This window comes from Ochlerotatus camptorhynchus, unplaced genomic scaffold (genome assembly GCF_037179485.1).
Source record: "Ochlerotatus camptorhynchus isolate MF236.1 unplaced genomic scaffold, CSIRO-AGI_Acam_v1.1 ptg000183l, whole genome shotgun sequence".
Taxonomy (NCBI): domain Eukaryota; kingdom Metazoa; phylum Arthropoda; class Insecta; order Diptera; family Culicidae; genus Ochlerotatus; species Ochlerotatus camptorhynchus.
The window spans coordinates 505,658-519,062 of NW_027040673.1; the positions used below are offsets into that span (position 1 = coordinate 505,658).

The window sequence follows — 13,405 nt, forward strand, 5'->3', positions numbered from 1 at the left end:
TAGGTTTTAGTGGAGCTGCACTAGGCAACTACAGGCCAGGCTACTTGTTTTCAAAATATCACTGTTATTGATTCACTCAATAACTCATCCAACAAAAATGCATGAACCGTTAATTATATGATTTAAGAATTGATGGCTGTCTGCAGTAGTGCTACAAAATCTGCTTCATTTGAGCTAACAGTCACAGTCAAGGCACACCATGTCAATTGTCAATGACAATGCTGTAACATGTGAACATTTTTGCATTAACTAAATTTGTAACGACTTTAAATGACTTGAGCAACGCAATTACATGGAGCCATTAATGTGAACAAGCATCTACTTTCTGAACTGCTTGGATAACAATAATGTGACACAGAATGCACGAAATTAATGAGATTTTGACGAAGATTTTTTTGAGGATCAAGTCTTTCCATGTCTATGTGGAGAACAATTTTGTCAATATCGCGACAATGACAAATCTCAGCAATGGTCTGCAGTACCACTTCTTAGTTCCTATAGAACAAATCTCAAACAATATTGTGAAATCATTCTTGAAATGTCTACCCTATGTTTGCTACACTGCAGTCAACGTGAAATATTAGTTTCATTGATGTATGTTTTGAGAGAGCTGATGCACTTTGAAGTTTGGAAATGATCAACACGTCAATTAGAAATAAGGTCTCCACAAATTTCCCTCTTAAAAAGTCTGCTTGGTGTAAAACATACAAAACTTTTGAAATGGTTACTGAAATAATTATTAGAATTTTTACTTCAATTTAAATTAACCAAAACCTACTCGAATCTATAAATTCAACTGCCATGAAAATTTGTTAGGCTGGAATATTGCAACTAATTCTTATAACTTTGGAAATCGCCAAATTTTAAAGACAAAAAAACGATTGAAATGCAGTACCACACAAAAATAAAAATAAAACTGTTTAAGAAATCTTGACCATGGAAAAACATTATCCAGACCCAGGGAGGCAGCTCCCACACTGTCGACCTAACTATCTACTAACTATCGACCCATCAACTCATGAACGTGAGATCAACGGTTTTACTTCCCTCCCTAAGGAAGGCGTGATCAAAGTTGTTATGCCTCAGAACATCCCGGCGGCGCCGACTGGGATTGAACCTAGGCTTGCTGGGGTGGGTGGTAATCACGCTTACCACTATACCACCGGCGCCGCTAGAATTGTATGGTAATTCTCAAAAAAAAATCCTAGGAAATTGTGAGGAGAGTCGTTTGAATTTCCAAGTTAATTTTCAAAAGAATTGCAACATAGCTCTGAGGGGTTGTGTTGAGAATTCAAATTGAGTTTTGAAAAGAAATTGAAGGAAATTCTGAGTATAATTCTAAAAAACCACTCATAAGAAAAACATGGAAATTTTAGTAGACGAAAAATTTGAGAAGAACTCAACGCAAAGTCCGGCGATTGTTTCAAAGGCATTCAGAAAATGTGGATAATTTTAAGTGAATTATAAGAGGAAAACTGCAAATCATTTTTGGCATCGCATTGTCAGCTGTAGTAAAAAATTACACAATCGTCCATCAATAAATAATATCGAAAAAAAAATCCCAGCAGAAAATCCGATCAATTGTATTAACTGTGTGTGATACCGTTAAGCTGTTCCGGTTTAAAAATGAACTCTTGTGGTTCTATTGTGCTGACCGTTAATTATGCCAGGTTCGGTCCCGAAATTAACTCCAGACCGAAAAAGTTTCAACCACTGACCCTTTCCCGTATGTGTGACAGTCGGTGGTAGCGGATTTCCTACTGAATGGAAAATTTGGCTCTTTATGTAGGATTAACAAACTGCCGTGAGTACCTACCAACAGGCGAATACGTATTGTTCCAAATTTCGGATAGGAAACAAAGCGGTATCGATCCCCCATACATGTCAAATCGGCCGATAAACAGTTTAACGTGGGATAAATAATAAATTATCGTTAATTTACCTGCTTTCTCCGTCGAGTTTGGGAAAAAGGTTTCTGCTTCGTGCTTCCAGCAGCTCCCGCTGAGCGTAAATTGCTGATAAAATTCCTTCCACATCATCAACATCACATCATTATTTCAGAACTCTCTTTCCCATTTCCTAAAGGCACAACAGCAAACAGGTGAGTGCTGAAAATGGGCATGTGTGGGGGGAGGGGGATAGCGTTTTGGTAGGATTGATGGATGCGTGAATACATGGAATCATCAGTAAGCGCCTGGTAACGTGTTGTCGTATCACTGGTGGTGCTTGTCGTTAGTGACACCGGAAGAGGAAGATTCTCACCACGTTGGGACTGGCACATAGAAAAGGAAACACGCTACCAGAATTGATAGGTTATGTTTGTTTCGCTTCGGTTCGGTTGAGTTACCGAACAAACAGGTGCAGGAGAAGGTGTTGACGTTTATCATTGCTGGATTTCGCGGTGAGTGATTTGGTGGATGCGATGATGATTGATTTTCCCTGTTTGGAACGAGGGAGTTGTTAATTTCAAACACTTTTTAAAAGTGTTATACCAGTTTGAGTGAACCATTTAATTTTTGATTCGAGCACAAATGTGGATATCTCTATTTTCCAATTTTTCAATTTAAAGACTATTGCAGATTATTGTAATAGAATTGTAACAGAAGCCTTCGAGACTCTGAAACTACACGTTTTTTGTGGATGCATGTCTATCTACCTATGCGGCAGCTGCCTACTTCCGGATCGTCGATCTTGGAACTATCCGCTGCAGTCTGGTAGCGTCCAAATCCAAGGTTGCACCACTCAAGCAACTCTCTGTACCGAGACTAGAGCTGCAAGCTGCTGTCATCGGTGCAAGGCTGATGAAAACCATCATTGCCAGCCACACCCTTCTGATCACCAGGAAAATATTCTGGAGCGTCCTGGCTTGGCTTCGATCTGATCAACGGAAGTTTCATCAATTTGAAGCCTTCAGGGTCGGTGACATTCTGGAAATTACTGACGTATCCGAATGGAGAAAGGTGCCTACGAGGTGGACCGTGTCGGACGAAGCCACGAAGTGGGGAAACGGTCCGAAAGCTACCGTAAATAGTAGGTGGCTCAAAGGCCCAGAATTCCTTTACAAGGATGAGCTAGAGTGACCAGAACAGGAAATGGAATGTCAACATCCATCGCACAGCAGTAGCAGGTGAAACAATTGGGTTTGACCGATTCTCGAAAAGGGGAAAGATTGCTTAGGACTGTAGGGTACGTGCGGTGATTCCAGGACATCTTCTTGAAGAAGAAGAACAAGCTGCCACTTCCAAATCCTGAGATTCTGAGCAGCGAAGAGTTCCGGGAAGCTGAACATACGGTGCTGAGAATTATTCAACGTGAAGTATTTGCCGATGAGTATGCTTCGTTGGAATCCAACAATTAACTCCCACTAATCCAACGTAAGGCAGAGGTGAAGAGTAGCAGGATCTACAAGTTGTGTCCATTGATCGGAGCTGCTGGCGTAATGCGAAAGGATGGGATGATCGGTGCTGCTCCCTGACTGACCTTCGAAGCAAAGTATCCTGCGATTTTACCCAAAACCCATAACGTGACCGCATTGATCATCGACAGCTTTCATCGAAAATTCGGGAATGCAAATAAATAGACGATCGTAAACGAGATCATTCCATGTGTCCGAGCTCAGAGATGCGGTAGAAAAGGTGGTAAAGGAGTGTTGCAGATGCAAAGTGCGCAAGACGATTCCGCAGCGTCCCCGTATAAGCCAACTTCCGGAAGCACGTCTAACTCCATACGTCAGGCCGTTCACCTTTACTGGGTTGGACTATTTTGGACCAATTACTGTCAGATTCGGGCGTGGTACCGTGAAACACTGAGTGGCATTATTCACCTGCCTCACAACGCGGGCAGTTCACTTTGTCTGCGGAATCATGCAAGTTAAGATTCATCGCTCGGCGTGGTGCACCTCTGAAGATCTATTCGGATCAGGGAACAAATTCCCAAGGAGATCGGAAGGAACTGCAGCAAGAAATCAAGAAAGTTAATCATGAACTGGCCGCAACGTTCACGAATGCAGCAACGCAGTGCAAGCTGAATCCTCCGTATGCTCCGCATATGGGCGGCATCTGGGAAAGATTGGTGCGTTCGGTGAAAGCTGGTTTGGCCGCCATGGAGATGCCAAGGAATCCGGACGAAGAAACCTTCATCACGGCGTTGGCGGAAGCAGAGTCGATGGTGAACACTCGTCCTCTTACCTACCTTCCGCTGGATTCGAAGGAAAGTGAAGCACTTACCCCGAACCACTTCTTACTTCTAAGCTCCAATGGAGTATGTCAACCAACCGTCGCTCCGTTGGATATTACGTCGGATATACGTTCGAATTGAAACCACGATCAAGTCATGCTTGACCGCTTTTGGAATCGGTGGATAAAAGAATATATTCCAGTCATCTCACGACAATCGAAGTGGTTCCAGGAAGTGAAATCGATCCAAGTTGGAGACTTGGTCGTAGTCGTGAACGAGGCAAGGAGGAATAGCTGGGAGCGAGGAGTCGTTGAGAAGGTGTATCCAGGGAAGGATGGACGCATACGACGGGTGTACTTCAGCGGCCGTTGACCAAGCTGGCGGTACTGGACGTGCTTGAGCAGGTTGATATGGCTGAAGGAACTTCAAGCAATACAGGGTGGAGTGTGTGCGCAACGGCACCAGACCCCCTGTCAACAGCAAACGCTGACGATATCCTTTAGAACTAACGGTTAAATGATAACGTCAAGTGAGAAGTCGTCAGCTTGAGTTGTCAGTTATCAATTTCGTTTATCATTGTTATGTTACTATCACAATCAACACAGAACATACAACACTTTAAAAGTTAGACTATAAATTTGTTAATTATAACTGTAATTGTAAGTACACTTTGCTTTAAAAAAACACATAATACTAATTGAAATATATCATTAACAAGGACTCAACGAATATGCATAAACTACTGTTACGACAGACGAATAATTGTTTACGAAGTGGATTAAAATTGTAAGTTACCTAAAATGTGCTAAACACATGCGTTGAACTAAAAAAAAAATAAAATTACAGCTAAAAGCTAACTCTAAACAAACAAACAAACGAGTTTGCTTTTAAGAGATTTGAATGACTTCATCGTTTACTTAACAGGAAATAATAAGACATATTTGGCAATACTTCAAGGATATTGTGAGAAAAAGTCAATTGCGGAAAAGAGCCCCAAACTAGCTAGATATTCATACCAAAATAAATTGCTCCCTTTCTATTCCGAAACCCGGCTACGCCCTTGAACACGCCCAAGCCATCTTCAAAACATTCACAATGTAATCAGCCCCCCATCTTCGCAGCTTATTTTTATATACCTAATACATTGCCGGTTACAACATCTGACACCACCCCCTCAAATGCTAAGTCATTTATGCATGATCAATTTCAAAAATTGAAATTTCCGACAGCTGCTGTAAGCAAAACCGTCCAAACTGAGAAATTGATATCACCTCGTATTATTCCGACGACAATGATTTCGATTATCACGCCACAGTGAAGCTGTACATTATCATCCCTCCATACTGACTGTGGATTACAACAAAGTAGGTGTTGTGGGAACGAGTGAACGAGCTACGGTCGCATCCATCAGCCGGTGAAGTACTGTTGGTAGGTAGCAATAATGCAATATCGTTTGAAATTGAACATCATAGCGCACGAGTCGATTTCAACCTTTCCATTTCAAAGCACGCCATTCACTGCCATCGCTCTTAGAACTTAACGATTAACCGAAAGCCAGAGGCACACACGTTTCTTCAACGGCAGCAGCTTCTTCGAAATCTGCTCTCCGATCTAATCTTAAGCTCCATGGGACCCTTATCTACTTTCTCGTCAACGTCGTTGAAGATCCACCTTTTAAAATAACTGCCAGAAGAACGCATTTAGCGGGAAGATAAACAGTATCATCATGCCAGTGCCACACCTCCACCATTGGCATGGCCATTGAGCCAAAATGGAAATATTAGCAGGTAATCAAATTTTCATATTTTCAATTTACACTTACACTCCTACAGTCAGTGGGGAAAGCCGAGGGCTTTCACCACACCTGCATGAAACTCAAGCGCGTCTGTGGAGCTCCTTATTTCGAACACTTCCACGCTGGGTTCTCCAGTAAAAATGGAGAGATTGTGACTACGGCATAAGAGGGCTTTTTAGAGGGGGTATGTGTAGTATGAAGTCGACTCATCGTAATCATCATCATCATCATCATCATCATCATCGTCGTTCTTATCATCAACAACGCCTCTTTTAGTGGTTGGAAAATGGTTTTTCCGAGGAGGCATATTAGAGTGTGTACTTCAGGATACACGGTCCGTTGTTGAGGCTAGGTGTGTAAGTTGAAGTTCCAGTGATAATAAAATGTTGTTGGACATGTTTTATTTTTTTCTTTGATATATTTTCCGTCGATCTTGTTTTCCGTACTGAGTACCAATGCTACCGACGCCAGGGAAACAACTTCCACGACTAGATCCTACCTATCGACCCATCGTCAACTCATGGACCGGGGACCAACGGCTTTACTTCCCAAAGAAAGGCGTGATCAGAGAGTTTATGCCTCAGAAAATCCCGGTGGCGCCGACTTGGATTAATCCACGCCTTTTGGGGAGAGAGGCAATTACGCTTACTGTAACATAATATGTATACAGTGTACGCAAATTAACGCAAGATTTGGTGTAAATTTACACGATATTTAATGGAAATTTGAGAGCAATATCGCGTAAATCAGCAATGTTGAGTACACAAGCTACTAAAATTTTTAATTTTTATGTCAACTAGAGCTCAAAATTAAACGAGATTATACGTGACGTCTCAGATAGCCTAATCAGTAAATGTACGGTATTGCCAAACCGGAGGTGGCGGTTTCGATTCCCGATCCGGTAGAGGAAATCATTCGAGTTGGAAATTTTGTCGACTTTCCCGGGCAAAGAGTATCATTTTGCTTGCCACACAATATTCAAATTCATGCATTTGCTGGCATAGAAAGCTCTAATTTCATAACTGTCGAAGTGCATCAAGAACACTAGGTTGTGAGCCGGCAGAACGCTCACTAAATGATCTTTCTAGTGTAAACTTCTAACTTTACAAACAATGTCGATTCCTTTCGATTGTGTGTAAAAGTAAAACAAGACCAATGTAATTGATTCCCGCATCGATGCATGTGACCCAGTTCGATTGAATGCTTCTTTTTCTTCCTGAAATCAACCTCCACCCAATCGATTAAACGTTTGAAATAAATCAGGGAATGGGAAGATAATCGAAACCATTTCAGTGCCCTCATCCCTGGCACTTACCTTGCTGTTGGCATTCCGGAAGAACATCCCCAGGGAGAACAGCCCCAGCGTTACTCCACCGATAAGGCCATTTAGTGTGAGGGTGGCTTGCAAGATGCCACCGAGTCGTTCCACCACAAATACCAGACTGAATGAGATGATTCCGTAGCTGCAAAGAAAATGAAGACGAAATTGGATTGAGTTATTTGCACTGCTCGACTTGTTTTGAAGCAAGACCTTTTTTACTTGAAACACTTTCAAACAATGACTGCCCGAGCACACCTGGTACGCTTCATTTGAAATATTCATACAAATTTTTCCAGTGAAATGAGTCAAAAATTCGAATCTTCCACCACAACGAATTCGAATAAAATTTCCTCTTATCATAATGGCAAATAGCATGTTTGAAAAAATAAGCTATACAATGCAAAAGAGTCAAAGCTCAGTCTTGAGTAGTGGCGTTTTGTATCCTTTTTACGGCTCAGAGGTTCCTTTCCCTTTGCCATTATGTCGTCTCAATGATTCTAGCTCCACAAGCTATAAATAAGAACCTTCTTTTCTTCTACTTTCATGTGCTCCAAAGAGTCAACCCGGCTTGATTTCGATTCTAAGCGAAGGAATTTTCCTAGCGTCTCTTTCAATTCATTGTACACACAGACAGTGCCGAGCATGGAAATGCTTCACCAAACACTAATAATAATTTGATTGCAAACCGTCCCTACCGCACCCCTGGCAAATAACTGCCATCCCTCCCACGGTATCACAGTTTTTCTTCTCTTCGAATCACAGTTAAAGTTCGAACACATTCCTCGAAAGGCAAGTGCACGAAACGACATAAAACAACTTCCGTTCGAAATTGATTTCAGAAATTCGTTTCAATTTTTCTGAATTTGATATAAGAAATTCACAAGAAGAAGACACATAAAGGAAAACCTGGGACCCTGTGATGAGGCGCACGCAAATATGCGGCGACCGACTGGAAGCAACGTTCCTCTTTTCACCATCCGAAACGAACACTGCTGGCGTAAAAGAACACCAAGCAAGAGCAGCACCCTACTCGGAAGATCCTCCAGGCTGTCTTGTTTTACTGCAGCAGTCCTCAAACTGTCAGATCGCATGACTAACGACTCTGCCTCCTGCCCCTCGCCATCCACTTCAGATTGCATAAATTATCCACTTTATGATTCTTGATGTTCGATACACCCGAATGCAGGAGTGACCCCCCCCCCTTGGCACGAGCGAAGCTGATTCGTAGTGACTTTTGTTTTATTTTCGCTGTCTATCTGTGTCTGTCTGGAGTGTCTGCTGAAGTGAAGCACCCGCCACATGCTTTTTGCTCTATCGAATTAGTTTTCCTCCAACCGGACAAGTTTTCATCGAGGTGGAGAGACTTTCCACGAATCATCATCATTTTGAAGAGATACACACGGATCACGGATCCCTTCTCGAAGTCCGACAGACTGAGCTGATAGGTGTTCTGTGGGTGCGGAAAAGCGGCGAAACTCTGTTTGAATGATTTTTCATTTTCGATTCTGTGTCTCTGCAGCGGCACTCTACTCTACTGACGAACAATGTGAGTAACGAAAAGTGTGTTTTCAAGGGAACCGTGCAAATGCAAGCAACTAGGATTGCACCAACAGATCGAGCAACGGATGAGTGAGAAGTTTTTGTGCAACAGGGTTTGAATTTTTTTTCAGTTTGTTGAATAATGACACTGGCACTGCTTTTGCGGTTATAATAGTAGGAGAACGCAAAGAATCGATTCGATTCCTACAGAACATGCGAAATGGATTATGTTTTCAGTGGTGCGTTTGTCTTCATAGAAACAAACTGTCAGTAATAGCCATAATGGATGACAACTTCAGACCGGGAGTTAAAAGGTGATAGCTCTATTCAAGATTCAGTGACCCATCTCAAGAATGCAATGCCCCCCGTATATCACAATATGTTGGAAACGAAAGCTCTCCATTAATTACTTTGGAAGTCTTAATTGATTGATGAGCGTTTTAGTAGACTAATTTTATACTTTATTACATTGTTTTTCCTTTTAATTCTACTGCTATTGTATCACTTTCACTCATCACTTTCACAATTCATCTTCATTATTCACTTTCTCTATTCACTTTCACTATTCATTAACACTACATATTGTCAAATACCCCACAATAAGGGTATTTTTGGAATCAGGGTGACGTGTAGGCACCGGAAATCGATGTCTGACGCCATTTTGAAATCCAAGATGGCGGCTTCCGCTAACAAAAAGACTTCGAAATTCTTTCAAATACCCCACAATATGGGTATTTTGGAATCGGAGTGACGTGTAGGGACCAAAAATCGATGTCTGACCCCATTTTGAAATCCAAGATGGCGGCTTCCGGTTACAGAAAAACTTAGAAATTCTGCCAAATATCCCACAATATGAGTATTTTTGGAATCGGTGTGACGTGTAGGGACCGGATATCGATGTCTGATGCTATTTTGAAATCCAAGATTGCGACTTCCGGTTACATAAAAACTTGGAAATTCTGTCATATACCCCACAATATGTGTATTTTTGGAATCGGAGTGACGTGTAGGGACCGGATATCGATGTCTGATGCCATTTCAAAATCCAAGATGGTGACTTCCGGTTACAGAAAAACTTGGAAATTCTGTCAAATCCCGATGTGATGTGTGATGCGATTTTTTAATCCAAGATAGCGGCTTCCGATTACAGGAAAACAGAAAAATACCGTTAAATACACAACAATATGGATATTTTTGGAATCGGAGTAATCTGTGAGAACCGAGAGTCAATGTCTGACGCCATTTCGAAATCCAAGATGGTGACATCCGGTTACAGAAACACTGGAAAATACTGTCAAATACCCCACAATATGGGTTTTTTGGAATCGGGTTGACTTATTAGGACTGAAAATCCATGTATGACGCCATTTTGAAATTCAATATGGTGACTTCCGGTTACACAAAAATAATGTTAAATAACCTACAATACGGGTATCTTAAGAATCGGGGTGACGTGGTGGTATTTGCCAATTTTTCTGTAACCGGAAGCCGCCTTCTTGGATTTCGAAATGACGTCAGACATAAGTTTCCGGTTCTTACACGTCACTCCAATTCCAAAAAAACACATATTGTGGGGTATATGGCAGAGTTTCCAAGTTTTTCTGTAACCGGAAGCCACCATCTTGGATTTCAAAATGGCGTCAGACATCAATTTCCGGTCCCTAAACGTCACTCCGATTTCAAAAATACCCATATTGTGGGGTATTTGGCAAAATTTCCAAGTTTTTATGTAACCGGAAGTCGCCATCTTGAATTTCAAAATGGTGTCAGATATCAATTTCCGGTCCCTACACGTCACCCTGATTCCAAAAATACCCATATTGTGGGGTATTTGGCAGAATTTCGAAGTTTTTCTATACCTCACTCATATTGTGGGCTATTTGACAGAATTTCGAAGTTTTTCTGTAACCGGAAGCCGCCATCTTGGATTTCAAAATGGCGTCAGATATCGATTTCCGGTCCCTACACGTCACCTTGATTCCAAAAATACCCATATTGTGGGGGATTTGGCAGAATTTCCAAGTTTTTCTGTAACCGGAAGTCGCCATCTTGGATTTCAAAATGGGGTCAGATATCGATTTTTGGTCCCTTCACGTCACTCCGATTCCAAAAATACCCATTTTGTGTTGTATATGGCAGAATGTCCAAGTTTTTCTGTAACCGGAAGCCGCCATCTTGGATTTCAAGATGATGTCAAACATAGATTTCCAGTTCCTACACGTCATCCTGATTCCAAAAATACCCTTATTGTGGGGTATTGACAGTATCTTCCAGTTTTTCATAAACCGGATGCCGCCATCTTGGATTTAAACATGGCGTCAGACATGGGTTTCCGGTTCCTACATCTCACTCCGATTCCAAAGATACCCATATTGTGGGATATTTCATAGTTTTTCCCAGATTCCCATAATCGCAAAAAAGAAAACTCGTTATTTGGGATTTACTTCGTAAAAAAAACCTCGTTATTTGGGATTTACTTCGTAAAAAGAGGGACGTAAATTGAATACTGCGTAAAAAAAGACTTCGTAAACGGAGGTTTCAGTGTATAATGTTGTTGAAACTACGATCGTAAGAAGCATTCAATTTAACCACCAGCGATATAGCAACTAATTAATATTTAAAAGTTACATGACTTTGGTAGAAAGTCCATAGACGTATGTATGTAAGGTAGCCACCATCCGTTCAAGACTTGTCTTGTATGCAGCTCCACTTAATAGCAAGATCAATTTGAGCTACCGATCTGAATTCACAATATCGCTGTATGAAGGGCCAAAAACGGAAGGGCGGACCTGTAAGCAGAGACACTTACGCGAAATCCACGGGAATGTAAGAATCTCCTTCCAACGATACGCTCCAACAAATCGAATAACACAATTCGCAATACTTATTAAGCTTCCTACTGGATGGTTTGTTAAGAAGGGCGCGTCAATCGCCCTGAAACTGTTGGAGTAGAATTCACACCATCACAATCGAATCGGTAGGATAAAGAAAATGATAGTGTTTATTCCCTCCTAGACTCCGGCTGTCAATCATACCATCGTCCAGTTTCAGTTTGAATGATACCCTGATGCTCCCTCCCGACCCAGTATTTATTTATATAATGAAAATATATGCAATGGAGAAATGAAATATATCAGAACATTAAAATATGACATAATGAAAATACATTTATATGGATAATAAAGTTGCTACTGCAATGAAGAAGTATTTTACATATAATAAGATGCAGCTCTATACCTCCTCAGCTCTTAATGACAGGTGGATGTAACACTGAAATATAAAGGATTTATTAAACAATTACATATAATTTGCTCGAATGATACTAACAATAATGCTACAATTGTGATGAATAACTAACATGACGAGAAATAACCTGCTTAATAATTATTTACATATAATATTATTTAATGTTGTTACTTCCTCTGCTTAATTTTAATTTCGATGAGTAATACAATACATATAAATACAATAAAGTGAACAATAAAAAGGTGCCTTCCTTCTCTCATCCTGTGAATGCATTCATTACAGAAACATTACAATACTCCAGAAACATTACAAGTTGTAAAACAATGTAACGAAGTATGTAGTAATATTCAGGATCCACATATAAGGCGACTCATGAATCTGTACGTTCATGTGCAATTTAATTATCAACGGAATGGGATACGATATTGAAACATTCAATATGATTTCATATTATACAGGAGCATTTTTAACATCAATTTAAGGAATAATATGAACTGTAGATAAAACACACTGGAGACGTGTAGCTGTAAGACCTATACTGCAGAAGCATGAATTATGTAAGTGAGATAATACGATTAAGTGAAAGACTTGGCCCCATCAAGCATAGTGTCGTCAATAAAATAATTTAATATTTACGCAAGAAAAATTACTGCTTTGTTTGCTTATCTGTTCTAGCTGGTTTTCAATTACCTGTAAACCATAAAACTTAAAACAAAGCGACCACCTCTTCCATGTACGAAAAACGCTAATAATTTTTGTATGGTTACTCTGCTCAACTCTGCTACTCTTTTAGCATCCTAAATCGGGTATTTAAAATTTTAATGTTAATAAAATAGTTACAATAAAAACAACACACCGCCGTAAACGCCGAGCCGGATCATGTCGTGTCTCAGCACCTTAACCTTAAAGGTTAAAACACCAATTTACTCCAATGGATCTCCTGAAGCCCCTTTCTCCATAATTACTCTCTCACCTCTTCACGTGAGACATCAACCACCACCACCCGATAGTTTAAGCAAACCCCACACGTTTCACTATATTGAGGCGAAGGGGAATTATTGACAATAATATTGATGATTTGAATACAGAAATATTGTCAATACCAATGTATTGACGTCAATATAGAATGTATTGACAATACGATTATTGTCAATAAAAGCTATCGGGTAGGGTCCATTTTAGAAGAGCGATCTACACGAGAGAAATGGAGAGAGAAAGAGAGCTGTTAGAAAGGTGTTTCTCGATCCACCTTTCCCTTCCCTCCCCAAGTAAAAGATAAATGGCATGGCACCAATGAGCTGGATTACCCTGGTGAAGCAATCGGTTAA

General features: G+C 40.7%; 1 protein-coding gene across 1 annotated transcript in view; it reads right to left on the reverse strand.

Annotated features, from left to right (window-relative positions):
- Positions 1-13,405, reverse strand: part of LOC135702055 (sodium-coupled monocarboxylate transporter 2) — a 171,028-nt gene that overhangs the window by 40,717 nt on the left and 116,906 nt on the right. The window contains exon 10 of the mRNA XM_065223045.1: positions 7,287-7,434. Within this exon, the coding sequence (XP_065079117.1) occupies positions 7,287-7,434 (148 nt within the window). The remainder of the gene's footprint in view (positions 1-7,286; positions 7,435-13,405) is intronic.